Below are 12,539 nucleotides of genomic sequence, written 5' to 3'. Positions count from 1 at the left end.
AAAAGGACTGCTATTAATGTGAAAGGTGGTACTTTTTGATTAATTATTTCTGAGCTTCTGCTTCACTTGCTTCTCTAGCATCCCTAGTGTGCTTTCTGAGGGTTACTATTGCCGAAGAGGCCAAACATTAGCAACCTTCTGAACTGGCAGGTGAGAAGTAGATGCTCCATTAACATCTTCTAAAGAGCAAAACAAACAAGGCAATGTCAAGTTTAACTCAGGCACCATACTCAACTGATCCACTGTTTGCTGTGAGCGAGAGAGCCACGCCCAAAACAGCCCCGAGTTTGCTGTCTGCACATCCATCTTGGCAAGGATACACAGTGCTGGCATTCTCTTTCAGCACATTGCTATAAGCCAGGCGATTTGTCTGCTACCACAAGGCCTGCTGTCAATTGAGTGCGTTTTATGGAGCCAGCAGGAGATTACCTCCAACTCAGTGCTCCTCAGTGTCTGTGCACCATGTTGAAAATTTATCTCAACAACTATGTTTTTTTTTTTTCCAATACTCTGAATCAGACTCAATAATGGAGTGCAGTCTGCCTGGATTGTGTACATCTCACTTCAACATGACATATGGATCCAAGCGCCAGGAGCACCAAGAGCGCGTGAAACAAACACACATATTTTTTATTTTTTTTTCACAAGCACATTTACACACATGCCCCTCACCCTAAATGAACAAGTCAAACTGATTAATTCCCACTGGTTAGACTTCTTGTTGCATTTGTGTTCTTTGTTCACTGACATTTCTGCCTTTGTTGTTCTGTTCTCATGCTCTGCAGACCTGTGCTGTGCTGTAACACATTGGCCTGTCAGCCTAGACTGCAAATCCATTGTTTCATTTCAGTCTGGCTCATTGTAACACATGATCCTTCACCAAATAGCAGCAAACCCATTCAGACACGTTATTATGTATGGCAATTATTCTTCAAACCCACTAAGAACGAGAAGCCGACAAAAGATGTAGGTGTTGTCAGAGTCGGAGTATTACAGGGTGCTTTAATTCAGTTTAATCCTGTAAAGATGACTGATCATAAAATAAGTGAGAAACAGGCATAACTGAATAAAGTAAAGTAAAGTAAACATGAATCTGTGACCAACTGTTAACATCCATCCATCCATTTTCTTCTGCTTAGAAAATACAGAAAAATACCAAGTATTTAGATTCCAGCTTCACAAATGAAGGCATTTTTCTTTTTGAGGGGTTTTGTGTGTGTGTGTGTGTGTGTGTGGGGGGGGGGGGGGGGGGGGGGTATTCAAGTTTTTGCTGACAGTCAGCTAGGATTTCAATAAGATAGTAAGATAATATTAATGCCCCTCTCATTAATTTTAGTTATATATGACACTATAGACTGGCTGGAACTGGTGCAAGCAGCTATTGTTCTATCCAGTGGTTAGAAACATTGTTAATCCTGTAAAATATTGGCTTGTCATTTCTGCACTTTTGCTTTTTTTCTCAGCTCCTGCTTTCAGGCAGTGATTTGTGCCAAGATGCAAACTGTTTGTAGCTTTTATATTTAACTTGTCAGTCACAAGAGGGGTACATTCATCTTTAACTCCTTGCAAGATAATAAATTAAGAAATGGCAAGAAAAATTAGATTTACTGCTTTTTATTAAAAAGTGAAAATAAAAAATGTTAGTTACCATAGTAGCCCATCATTAAGGGCACCCGATTCATTTTAGAAAAATGACATCACTACCTGAGTGAGATCAGGCCCAGAGGTCAAACCTGATGATGCTGTTGTTCTTTCCCAAGTAAGCAAAAGCCACCTAAAGTTCTTTTTCAGTCATTTATGGTGATATTTTTTAAATGTTGACTGCTACATGCAAAATCCTTCAAACACGCAGACATGACCTAAAAGTGGCATGCACTGATTTTCAAAATATGTCTCATAATGGTTAATAACACACATTCACCTGACAGTAATCAACTGATTTTAAAATTGCAGAAGCCTTCACTCATACAGAAGATGGGTAAGGAAAAAAAGATTCAGGTAATGTATTTAACTATATCTTCCAAGTTGTATGTTTGCTTGCTTAATTTGATCTTGTATAGGGGTATATGAGTGTTCTTGTCTATGTTTCCATCTCTGTGGTAAGAAAACACCTCCTACTAAAAGCAAAGGCCACTTCAGCCCAATATTTACAAAGAAGATCTAAGACGCTCTGCAAAGCCTGAAGTTTCATGGCCTTTGTTGCTTCCTGATGCTAAGCCACAAACTTTGATAGAGCTGCTATTAAGGAGAATAGATATACTTTGTATATTAGCCTTTAGTTAATGTGAGAATCACTGCAAACCTTACAGCAACTGGAAGCAGCAAGGTAAATTCCCAGGTCTAAACAGCTCTAAATAGCTTCGCTCACCTTGACAGGTAACTGTGGGAACATCTGGACGACTCTCTGTAGACACTGCAATGGCATGCAGTAGCAGCAAAAAGGGCCAGATGGCCAAAGGAGGACACATTCAAGTAAATATGTGCATGTGCCTGCTTGTGTGTGTACATTATGCGTGTATGTGTGTTAGTGGGCATCTGCTAGGGAGCCTCAGTCAGCTCCTGTTTCATCTTGCTCCTCTGAGCAGCAAAGACTGAGGTGCAGACGCAAGGAATGGCAATTCCAGGTGGAGAATTCCACAACGCCTTCCAACAGATTCCTGCGGTCTCCTCCTGATGAAAGGTGATGAGCATCAGCCTTACTGCAGCTCAGTTTCCATCCAGACCCATCAGCCTTTGAATCTGTGCACCCTGAACCCATTTCCTGCTCTCTGCCTCGTAGCAATTTACCCTCGCAATTGTGATAAGTGGTAGACTGGCGAGCGACAATTGGGGTCAATTCACTTTCAGCTCACCAAATTAAAGATGTAAAATGAAACTGCAGCAGACACAGCGAAGATGTGGCCTTCATTCCATAGTTGCCTGGAGGTTAAAAAATAAGGTTTGTGGCCAGTGAAAGTGTTCTGAAAGCAGGACCAGCTGTGAAAATCTGGAAGCAAGAAAGTGAATGAGAAATTCTTTACACTCCTTTAACTACTGACAGAGTTGTTCCACTGTTCAAATTTAAAGGGCTCTGGGTGCACAGGGCAGTTCAGAGGTACAGATGAAGATGAATAACAGGCTGAAAGATAATGGGGGGGGGGGGGGGGGGGGGGGGGGGCACACAAAGTTAGTACTCACAGTACTAACTTTGTGCTTTGTTCCAGACAGCTGTCAATACTTGGTGCCTCAGACAAATTTAGGTCTATACTGAAAAAGTATTGCATTTCCTTCAATACCCAGCACTGAATAAATGAAGCTGTGGGGATTGGGTAAAATGGCAGTACACAACTACATGCTGCTGAGGCTCCCATATATATATATATATATATATATATAGTACAGCATGGTACTAACATGACTGATGTCTATGGTCTCTGCACCACTTGACACCAGATTATTGCTCTACGGTTTAATACAGCCACATGCCATAAAGCAGAAGTCACACCGCATGCAGGGATGAAGCAAGACCACAGCTCAGCTCAGAGTCTCCTCTATTCTCCTGCCTCGTCTCTCATCTCCTCCCAGGCTCGTTGCAGTGCACGCACTGCTGAGCAGTCACACAGGCACACACACACAGACACACACACATGCACATATCAATGAGGGCCTTGAGGGCTCAGGTGCTTAGAGGTGAACAGAATAATATGCCCATGCTCTGTTTTAATCTACATCAGTTCGGGTTTCAAAATTGGAGGTTTTTTTTCACAAAGTGTATTTTTTCTATCCTTTCCTCCACCTGTCTGCCAGTCACTCTGTCCCATCGCCTGCCCTCCTGCAGCAAAGCTGGCAGTGTATTCTTGTTCCAGCCCAGGTCAGCTCCTTTGAAACCTTAACCCACCATAAAAGTTGAGAGAAGTGACAGAAAGGTCAGAGGGTAGTCAACAAAGGAGAGGTAACAGTAGCCAGGTAGGCAGTGCTGCAGTCATTCACTCACTTCTTGTCCATATGTTTTGGATTTACCGTATTCCCCTTACACTCACTTTTAAACACACACTCATTTGTGCAATATAACAAAATACTGTTCCTGACTCATTTGCTGTGCATTCTGACCCATTTCTCCCTGGTCATCACAAATCAAAGACAAACACGCTCAGCTCATACTATGCCAGTGACTGTTTGGCCCAGAAACATATGCCGTTGACACAAGGTGGATTAATTTCCTTTCTGTAGTGTTTCAGGAAATAAAACCTGATCCGAGACAGTTATATGGATTCACTAACGAGGCTGCACTTTGAGCAGATCAAGGGTCAAATAAGGAGCAAGGCAGAAACAAATCAAACATGAATTCCAATGAGTCATTTGTGAAAATTACCATTCCTGTAATTTATGAATTCATCATGAAAAACCTGGCAAAAGGCAGCATGGTCCAAATTAATTTGTGCAGCCACATTCATAGTCACATTCATGGAGCCTATCCATAATAGCCAGGAACACATTGTGCATACATCAGCAGTACATTGTATTCTTGTTTATCTAGTGTTTTGTTCTCTATCAACAAGATCTAACTTGATTCAATGCTCATTATACTTTGATCTGTACAGTGCCCGGGGCAGAGGTCAGTGTCTCAGTTTCCACATGGCAGAGTTGAGGCCTGGCTGCAGTCCTCACAACAAACAGTTCAACTTGATCTAAATCTTCAAACCCTTACAGGCCTGCAGGACATTCTCTGTTTAGTAGTCAGCACACTAATGCACTACACAAGGTCCAGGTCTGTTTTTTATACTCATAGGCATCTGTATTTATGACTGGCTGTCAGCACTGACCTGCAGTGAAACCCTCATGCAGTGGTTTGGAAAATGGAACTATTTTAAATACTTCCTTGCCCAAAGTTAATATTACCAGTAAAACTACACAACTGACAGACTTTAGTTGCAACGAACACAAAGTATTTTTTATCTTTGATCTTGAAAGAATAGTTTCACGTTTGTAAATGGTCTTCTTTATTGGATGGAAATTGATACCATTCCTGTTCGTATGGTACTAAGCTTTAGCCAGAAGCTAGCTAATTTAGCTTACAGTAAGAAATTAATAGGTTTCTTTGAAGTTGAGATTTAAGCAATCATTTGACTTTATGTCATACCTTGCCTAACTGTTGTTTCCCACCATAATAAGTAGTCTCTGCTGTTCAGACTCTCTGCTGTTCACTATTCAAGTCATTCATTATTGTAGGTTTTAATTATGCAAATTAAGTAGGTGAAGTGCCTTGATTAAATAAAGTCTGGTGGTTGTCAGTGTCTCATTTTTACCTGTCCTTTCAGGAAAGGGCATTTTTCCAAGGGTCTTTTCATTATCTTCCATCTGAATAACATAAAATGTGTCAAGGCAGCTAAAATGTAGGGGCAGTAGCGCGAAGACACAATTTCAGCAAAGTTAATTTAGGGCTGACACCCCCACCCCCACCCCCCAATGTGATGTCATCAAATGGTTATAATCAAAGATTAATTGTAAATGTTATTTGAAAAACCACTGTTGTTGTTGCTGTTGCTGTGGTTTTTGAAAATTCAGACCCAGTGGTTGGTGCACAAAAACGTCACTGCATTGCTGCAATAGTCCACTTAAAACACTGGGCTCCACACAGCCACAACAAACAACAGTGTGGAGGGAAGAAGGGCTTTGCTTCCCCAAGTTTCTTGTTCCTTTAGACCCAAACAGGAAAATGCAAAAGCTGTCTGAACAGTGTGTGTGAAAAGTCAACTTTCCCTCCAGTCACTTCATGCCTGAAAGCACATTCGCTTCACCCAAACACTTTTCCTTGAATTTTTATCTACTCACTACTACTACTGTATTCAAACAATAAGTCTGCAGGCACAGAGGGGGCGGGGGGGGGATGCCTGGGGACCAAGCTGACTTCCTCCTTTCAAAAACGGGACGGCAGGCGGATGGGGAGGGAGGGGAAGTGTGACCTCAGTAAACAGTCTTCGCACATATTTTTTTCCCATGGCGACCACAGACACAACATTGGCTGAACTCTAGCAGGTATCCCAGCAGGCCACCTGAATAACCGTGTTGACCTTCTTTGCTCCATGGAGGAAGTAATTTGGAAGCGATCATCCATAACTGCATCCATCCTATGAGGCCCAACAGGTGAGCAGCTCAAACTCGCAAAGACAATGGCTTTATTATCTTTCACCTAGGGGAAACCCATACCACAACGCTGGTACAATAACAGCACCCTGCCATCACTGTTTGCCTCCCCGGAATTAAGGCCCAATTTAGCCATCAACAAGTGCAAAATATGGGGGAGAGGGGAACTCTTCTTCTCTTTCTTCAGCACAGAGCACCTGGTGAAGGCCACAAAGTACTGCTGGAGGGTCCCACACTAAAAAGGGGAGGTCAGTTCCCAGGGCAGATAATAATAGTCAGGGTTAGGCTTAATATGTTTATGGGGTGGACTTAACCTGAAACCTGACTATAGATCTGATACACTCAAAACCGCCTTTAGACCACACATACAGGTGGTTCAAACCAGAGCACAGGTGCTGTAGAAATGTCCCCTTGTCCCTTATGTATTTGATTCCTGTATGAACATCAGGTGCATTTAGGGTGAGACTTGAAGAGCTGTAATCCAATCTAACTTTGAGACGTTCCTTCTAAAATGGTACAACAAAGGAGAACGACCCGAGGGCAAAACCTGCGCGCCACAACAACAGTGGTCTCAGGGCCTATATTTAACAGTGGTGGGAATTGTGGGAGCAGCAGTACAGGAACACTTTCAATGCACAGCGAAGGTCGACTGGGACTTAACTTCCTCCTCGGTCTCCAACGTGAGCGGCCTGCTTGTTTCAGCCCCTTCGACCCCCCCACACCCAACAGCAAAATAAAAAGATAAGCATTGTTTAGCCAAACAATAGGCCACTTTCAAAGTCTCAAAAGCTTCCATTTTCACATGCAGAGCCAGCATTTTGAAGTCAAGTACAGCAATAAACAACTTTACAAGTGGATGGTAAGAGTGTTCTTGGTGCAGCTAGAAACTGTGGCCTGGATCTAATTTCACTGTCCATGTTTCATTGTGAAGAGCAGGTGCAGGTGGATACAAGCATCACTACAGGGTTCTTACTACTGTTCTGTGGTAATAGCAACTATAATTTGCTCACTTGTTGAATTTTTTATGAATTTGACTATTTTAACATGAAATACTGTAAAACAGGAGTGAAGTTAGATGATCACAGTATTTTCAATACAAAAAAGTTGTAATGTGAGTGAGTGAATGGGCTAAAAGATTGCATAAAAATTATACCACCAACCATCAATGAATTTTGGTCAGCCAGAGCTAGCGCTTGTTTCTTCAACTCTGAGACTTTCTTCTGGCATTGTTGGCAAAAGCCTCCCTTCTCCTCCGACTCGGAGATGGAAACTGACCCGGCGCCCTCGGGAGGAGGTCGGCTGCTGCATTGTGCTTCCTCCGCGGAGTGAAGTCTTTTCCTGGGGGTTGCCGGAGACTCTCCACCTGGACATCCCTCCACCTTCGGAACAAGAAAGGATTTGGTTAACTTTTGGGGTTTCAAGAAAAGGAGCAGTTCACACTCAGAGCGTCAACGTGTGATAATGAAACTATTTGTCTGTACTTTGACAACCCGTTTGAATACAAAGCACCTGCCCAAGTGCGCACATCACAAAAGCAGACAAAAGCAGGTGTAGATCAAAACAATGCAACCTGTATTTAAGAAGAAGCAAATCGCTTTTTTTTGGTTTTTTTTTTTTAACACTTAATCCTGTGCAGGAGACACTTACAGTGAACACGCGGTTGTTAAGGTCCCCACCATCAAAAGCTGTACTGCCCCAAAAGGAGCTCATTCTCCCAGCTCAAGGTTGCACCTTCAGGAGAACGTCTTGAAAGTCACGGGTTCTGCCGCTGAAAAATGCGCGATAGAGCCATAGGCTGCACTGGAGACCAGACTGAAGCTTATCAGTCATCTGTCACATCGCACCGGACCAGTAGCGGCTGAGCGAAGGCAACTTGTGAGTGCTTCCCACAAGCTCAAAAGTTGTGGAGAAGTTTTGGTACAGGAGGGTCCTCAGCCATGCAGGAGGCGGTATTTACTCACCGAATGGGAGGGCTAAAGAAACTTTGCTGCTCATGCAGTAGATGAGCTGTTAGTTTGAGCTATCTGTTGTGAACGGTGATATATTATTATACTAATTTAACCCAATAAAAATGTTTCCCCTATTTCTTTGCTGAAAATCGCATGTTCTTTTTCAGCTTGCTCTAGCTCTTCAAGCTTATTCTGATTTAAATATCTGTACCCAGAGTCCAATTTTAACGTTTCATAATTGCATTACGTGGAAAAATCTATTAAGAGATCTTTTAAAAGGTTATCTTAAGTATCACTTTAAGACATTCAGTCTATTATTTTGTGGGCTTTGGGGTTTCTATGCCACATATCAAAGCAAAATTGGTAGGTCCGAGCAAGTTTGGTTATATAAAACAATAAATTGGAGATTAGTTTGTATAACTTAAACTACAAATTGTCAAAAAATGTTACATGAATAACAATGATCATTTCTCCTTTTCAGCGGCGATCATTTCAGGCTACGTCCTCAACTGTTGCCCGTCCTTCCAGGCTCAGGAATGCGTGTCGCTGGTGTAACTCTGGCGCCATCCTCCGTCAGAGGTACAGAGCAGCATCTCTCAAACTGAAGAGGGTGGGCTCTCGATGGTTAAATATTTAATTGGTAAACTTTGAATATTTCATGCGGGTGATGTAAGCGACAGTGGCCACATGCCCTGCTGTCCTCCATATAAGAAAAGGGGTTTTGTTTTTTTGTTTTATTTATTTATTTGCTTTTTTGCTTTCCACAAACGATGTATTTTATTTGGGGCAATCCCACACTCATTGGTCCACTTTATGCACAAATCATAACTGTTAATGACGCTTTAAGGTGAACTATAGCCTCAAATATATATATATTTATTGTCGATAAGAAAATTTGTTGAGGCTGAGAGGGACTTATCAAAAGACACTGAAAGATTTATTGTTGGAAATTTAACAATTAAATTCAACATTGTGTCATGTAACAAACATTTTCCATAACAGCTTATGAGTCATATTCAAGTCTGTTGGTGGTTTGTAACTGAATTGTCTGTCAACGCTTAAAGATGTATTTTCCCCATTTACTTTAGCAGCAGTTAAAGAAAATAAAAGTTAAAACACTTTTATTTGCTGCAAGATGTTGAAGAAAGTATCGGACACGACAAACAGGAGATGCTTGAAATCGGTGGATGAAGCTGGAGCTTAACAGATGGGATTACAGATGCTATGAGGTGCTGTTCAAGGTCCTGAATAGCGGGGCAGGAGCCGTCAAACGCGCATCATTTCTCTGGCTCGTCACTCTTTCCCTCTTATGCACAAACAGCGCTCAAGCAAGAGAAAATCATTGCTGATACAGCGTTTGTTTCAAACATCCCATTAGAAAACTCTTACCTTTGTTTTTCTCTTCAGCAGGTGACTTGTAAATCCAAATATGATATCGGAGTCAACGAAGAATGTGCCCAGGTCTATGACGCTGGGGTTGGGCTTCCCAGCTTCGGGAGACCCCGATGAGTTTGGTAAAGCCATGTGGGCTGCAAGTGTACCTTAGAAAATTTTCCCCTCCCCGGGAAACCTATTTGATTCTTACAGCCATCTATTTCATATGTCTCGTACCCCCTAAAAAGATCCACAAGGTTTTTTAATCCGGACATTCAGTAATTCAAGCTGAGCGCCCGCACGTGTGCGTAAAATAGCCACGACTTCCAATAGCCCAAGAAGAGGGGGGGAGAAAAAGCACTGCAATCCATCCGGTGCGCAAAAGGTGTTTATATCCACTGAAACACTTTTTTAGCCATCCTGAGGCAGGTTATCCATGATCTTTGAGTGCTGTTGCAGGTCTGAGAGAGAAGGAGCACCTTGTGCATCTGCTGCGCTCTGATCTCCTCTCCCCCTCACTCTCCCCCCCCCACCCCCCCTCCCCGACCCTCGCTTTCGCTCTCTCTCTCTCTCTCTCTCTCTCTCTCTGTTCCCGTCAGATTGAGATGACCCGCTCTCCTAGCCGATTTGCTGATGCGTCGTTGTCATCACCCTGGACGAAGACGTAAAACACAATGACAATTCTGGCCATAACCCCTAACGGCAGACTCCCTATAATATTCCTCTAATATTCATATAGGGACTTGCAATGTGTCCATGGCACGCAATAACCCAATCAAAGCTTATATGTCATATATTTGTCTTGTATAATGTTCTTTTAATCTTCGGGCAGAATGTTTTGCAGCTCTGTGGTTAAAGTGCTGCGGTAGAATCCCATCTAGGATATAATTAAATATGAGGCACTTGATTTACTTACAGTGATGACGATGATCTGCAGTGATAGCCAATTTTGTTTGGATTGGCGCAGACAGGATTTTGATTGATTTAACTTTATTGCAGTCTGTATCAAAATCAAATCAGCCAACATTTCCTATGAAATATCCAAGGCTGAAAAATCTCCTGAGTACCGATAATTTAAGGTGTTTGCTGCTTAAAAATGCATCTAATCGCTCCAATTCAGTAAAATCGCATGGTTGCCAATCAATATCCAGTGAATAGCCTCACCTTTTCGAGCAAGCTGAGGATAGTTACTCCTTAAATTAAGACTGGGGCCAGTGGGTGGTTTCCCTGTGATCCAAGGGACCTATTAAAAAAGTAATGAGTTACGTTAAAGAAAACGTGAAAACAACTTAGAGATTATTTATTTGTGTAAGGAAAACAGGCGTTAAAGAGAATCATCTGAGCATGTCTTTCTGCCCAGCTTTAATTGACGGATATGAACCAGTTTTTTCTGCTCAAGCTGAACAGCTTGAAACTGTAGTGATGATGTCATCCACATGGAGCCGCTCCACGGTGAGCAACGTGACACTGTGAAATGCAACACCCGTGATGGTTTTACTGAAACACTGAGTGGCATTTCTATTCATAGTTGGAAACTGAATTCAAATGAGCTAAAAACTGCGTGGATCCGCATATTTATTTTGAAGCCTATAAGACCGGAAACGCATTCAAAATAGCTGCAGAGGATTACATATGATCGAGTTTTAGTCTAGACTCAAAAACACATGCGCCTACATTTCAGCCTACTACTTCAGACTTAAGAGAAGTGCATTCAAAGCCACGGAAAACAGGTGTACAACTGTTTGCAGAGCTTTCTGTGTAAAATCCGTGGAATGTCCCTTTAACTTAAACGAAATAGCTGAAGGAAAATTACATTTTAGGGTGAATCTTACCTTCACCTTTAATCGTTTTACTGGTTTAGCTCATTAGCTTCAAAGCCCAAGTACTGTCAACGAGCCCCCCCCCCCCCCCCCCCCCCCCGAACTTTAATTCACTGTGGCGGTAACTAGAAAGTGTAACATATCTGATCTGACTGTTGGAAAGTTGTAAGGTCACCGTGAAAGAGCAGTGACTGGAGTAAAATATTTTCTTTGTCTTTCGGCGGGGCAAAGAAGCTCAAGAGTGACTCTCGAGCAACAATTATGATTTCGACAGCTGAGCAGAGGGGGGTTAATAATTTGTTTTATCCCCTCAACAACGTAACTCATCACTCCCGCTCTTTCGCCCGAGCGCGCGTACGCACACCTTCTTCCTTTTCTTTCTTTCTTTTTTTTTGTGATGGAAAGGCAGGGGTTGTGAGTAGAACAATAATTGCAATCCATAGTAAAGATGATTTACCACGTCCGTCATCCAGCCCGCCCCGCTGGAGGAGGTCTGGGTTGAGCCTCCCCTTGGCCGCTGATGAAATTCCAAAGACGGGATCCCCTGGGACTTCATGTGCTGCTACATCTGCTGCCCTTGCGCACGTACAGAGAAATCGCTCTGGGCATCTCATTAAGTCCTCTTCTATGTCTTATCCTCTGCCTGTGAGACCTCGATCTGCAGCTTCTCCCGGTGCACGGACAGGCTTTGTGAGAAACGTTTAGCAAATATTGATAGTTCTTGGCGCACGGAGGAGATCAAAGGAAAATGGGAAGGGGGCTGTCTGAAAAGGAGAGGGGGGAATAAATGGTGCACGGTACTTTCATGAATGATTTATGCAACGTAGAGTAGCCTATTCCTTGGGAAAAGGCATTTGGATTTACTTGTGTCAGACTGTGAGTCTTTAGCTCTAGCTTTCCCATCAAACTTTTCCAGAAAACAAGAGACCTGAATGCAAACCTGTGTGTTTAACATTTAATTAAGTCTAGCTGAGTTTAGATACTTTGATTAACTAATTTGGACTAATAAATGTTTTAATGAATATAACAGAGAGGGGGGGGGGAGTCCAGGAAAGTTCTCTTAAACCAAGTTAAAGGTGGAACTAGCTGTTCTATGTTTAAGTCTTTATCTGCATTGATTAAAATGTCTTACCAGCAATCATTTTTCTCTGTTTTGGCAAACCAGATTGCAGCAGATGTGATTTTTCCATATTTACCAGAGCAGCAATTTTTCAGTACTTTGGACAGCGACCATCCCCGCAGACGTAAAGTACACAATCCCACACAGACCCAT

General features: G+C 42.5%; 1 protein-coding gene across 1 annotated transcript in view; it reads right to left on the bottom strand.

Annotated features, from left to right (window-relative positions):
- Positions 1–8,008, bottom strand: part of kif26ab (kinesin family member 26Ab) — a 62,568-nt gene extending 54,560 nt beyond the window's left edge. The window contains exons 1-2 of the mRNA XM_030719495.1: positions 7,771–8,008; positions 7,284–7,502 (exon numbers count right to left, since the gene is read on the bottom strand). Coding sequence (XP_030575355.1) covers positions 7,284–7,502; positions 7,771–7,833 — 282 coding nt within the window. The 5' untranslated portion in view covers positions 7,834–8,008. The remainder of the gene's footprint in view (positions 1–7,283; positions 7,503–7,770) is intronic.
- Positions 8,009–12,539: the final 4,531 nt, after the last annotated feature.

This window comes from Archocentrus centrarchus, chromosome 22, assembly GCF_007364275.1.
Source record: "Archocentrus centrarchus isolate MPI-CPG fArcCen1 chromosome 22, fArcCen1, whole genome shotgun sequence".
Taxonomy (NCBI): Eukaryota; Metazoa; Chordata; class Actinopteri; order Cichliformes; family Cichlidae; genus Archocentrus; species Archocentrus centrarchus.
The sequence above is the reverse complement of the archived record's forward strand: the minus strand, read 5'-3'. Positions and strand labels throughout refer to the sequence as shown.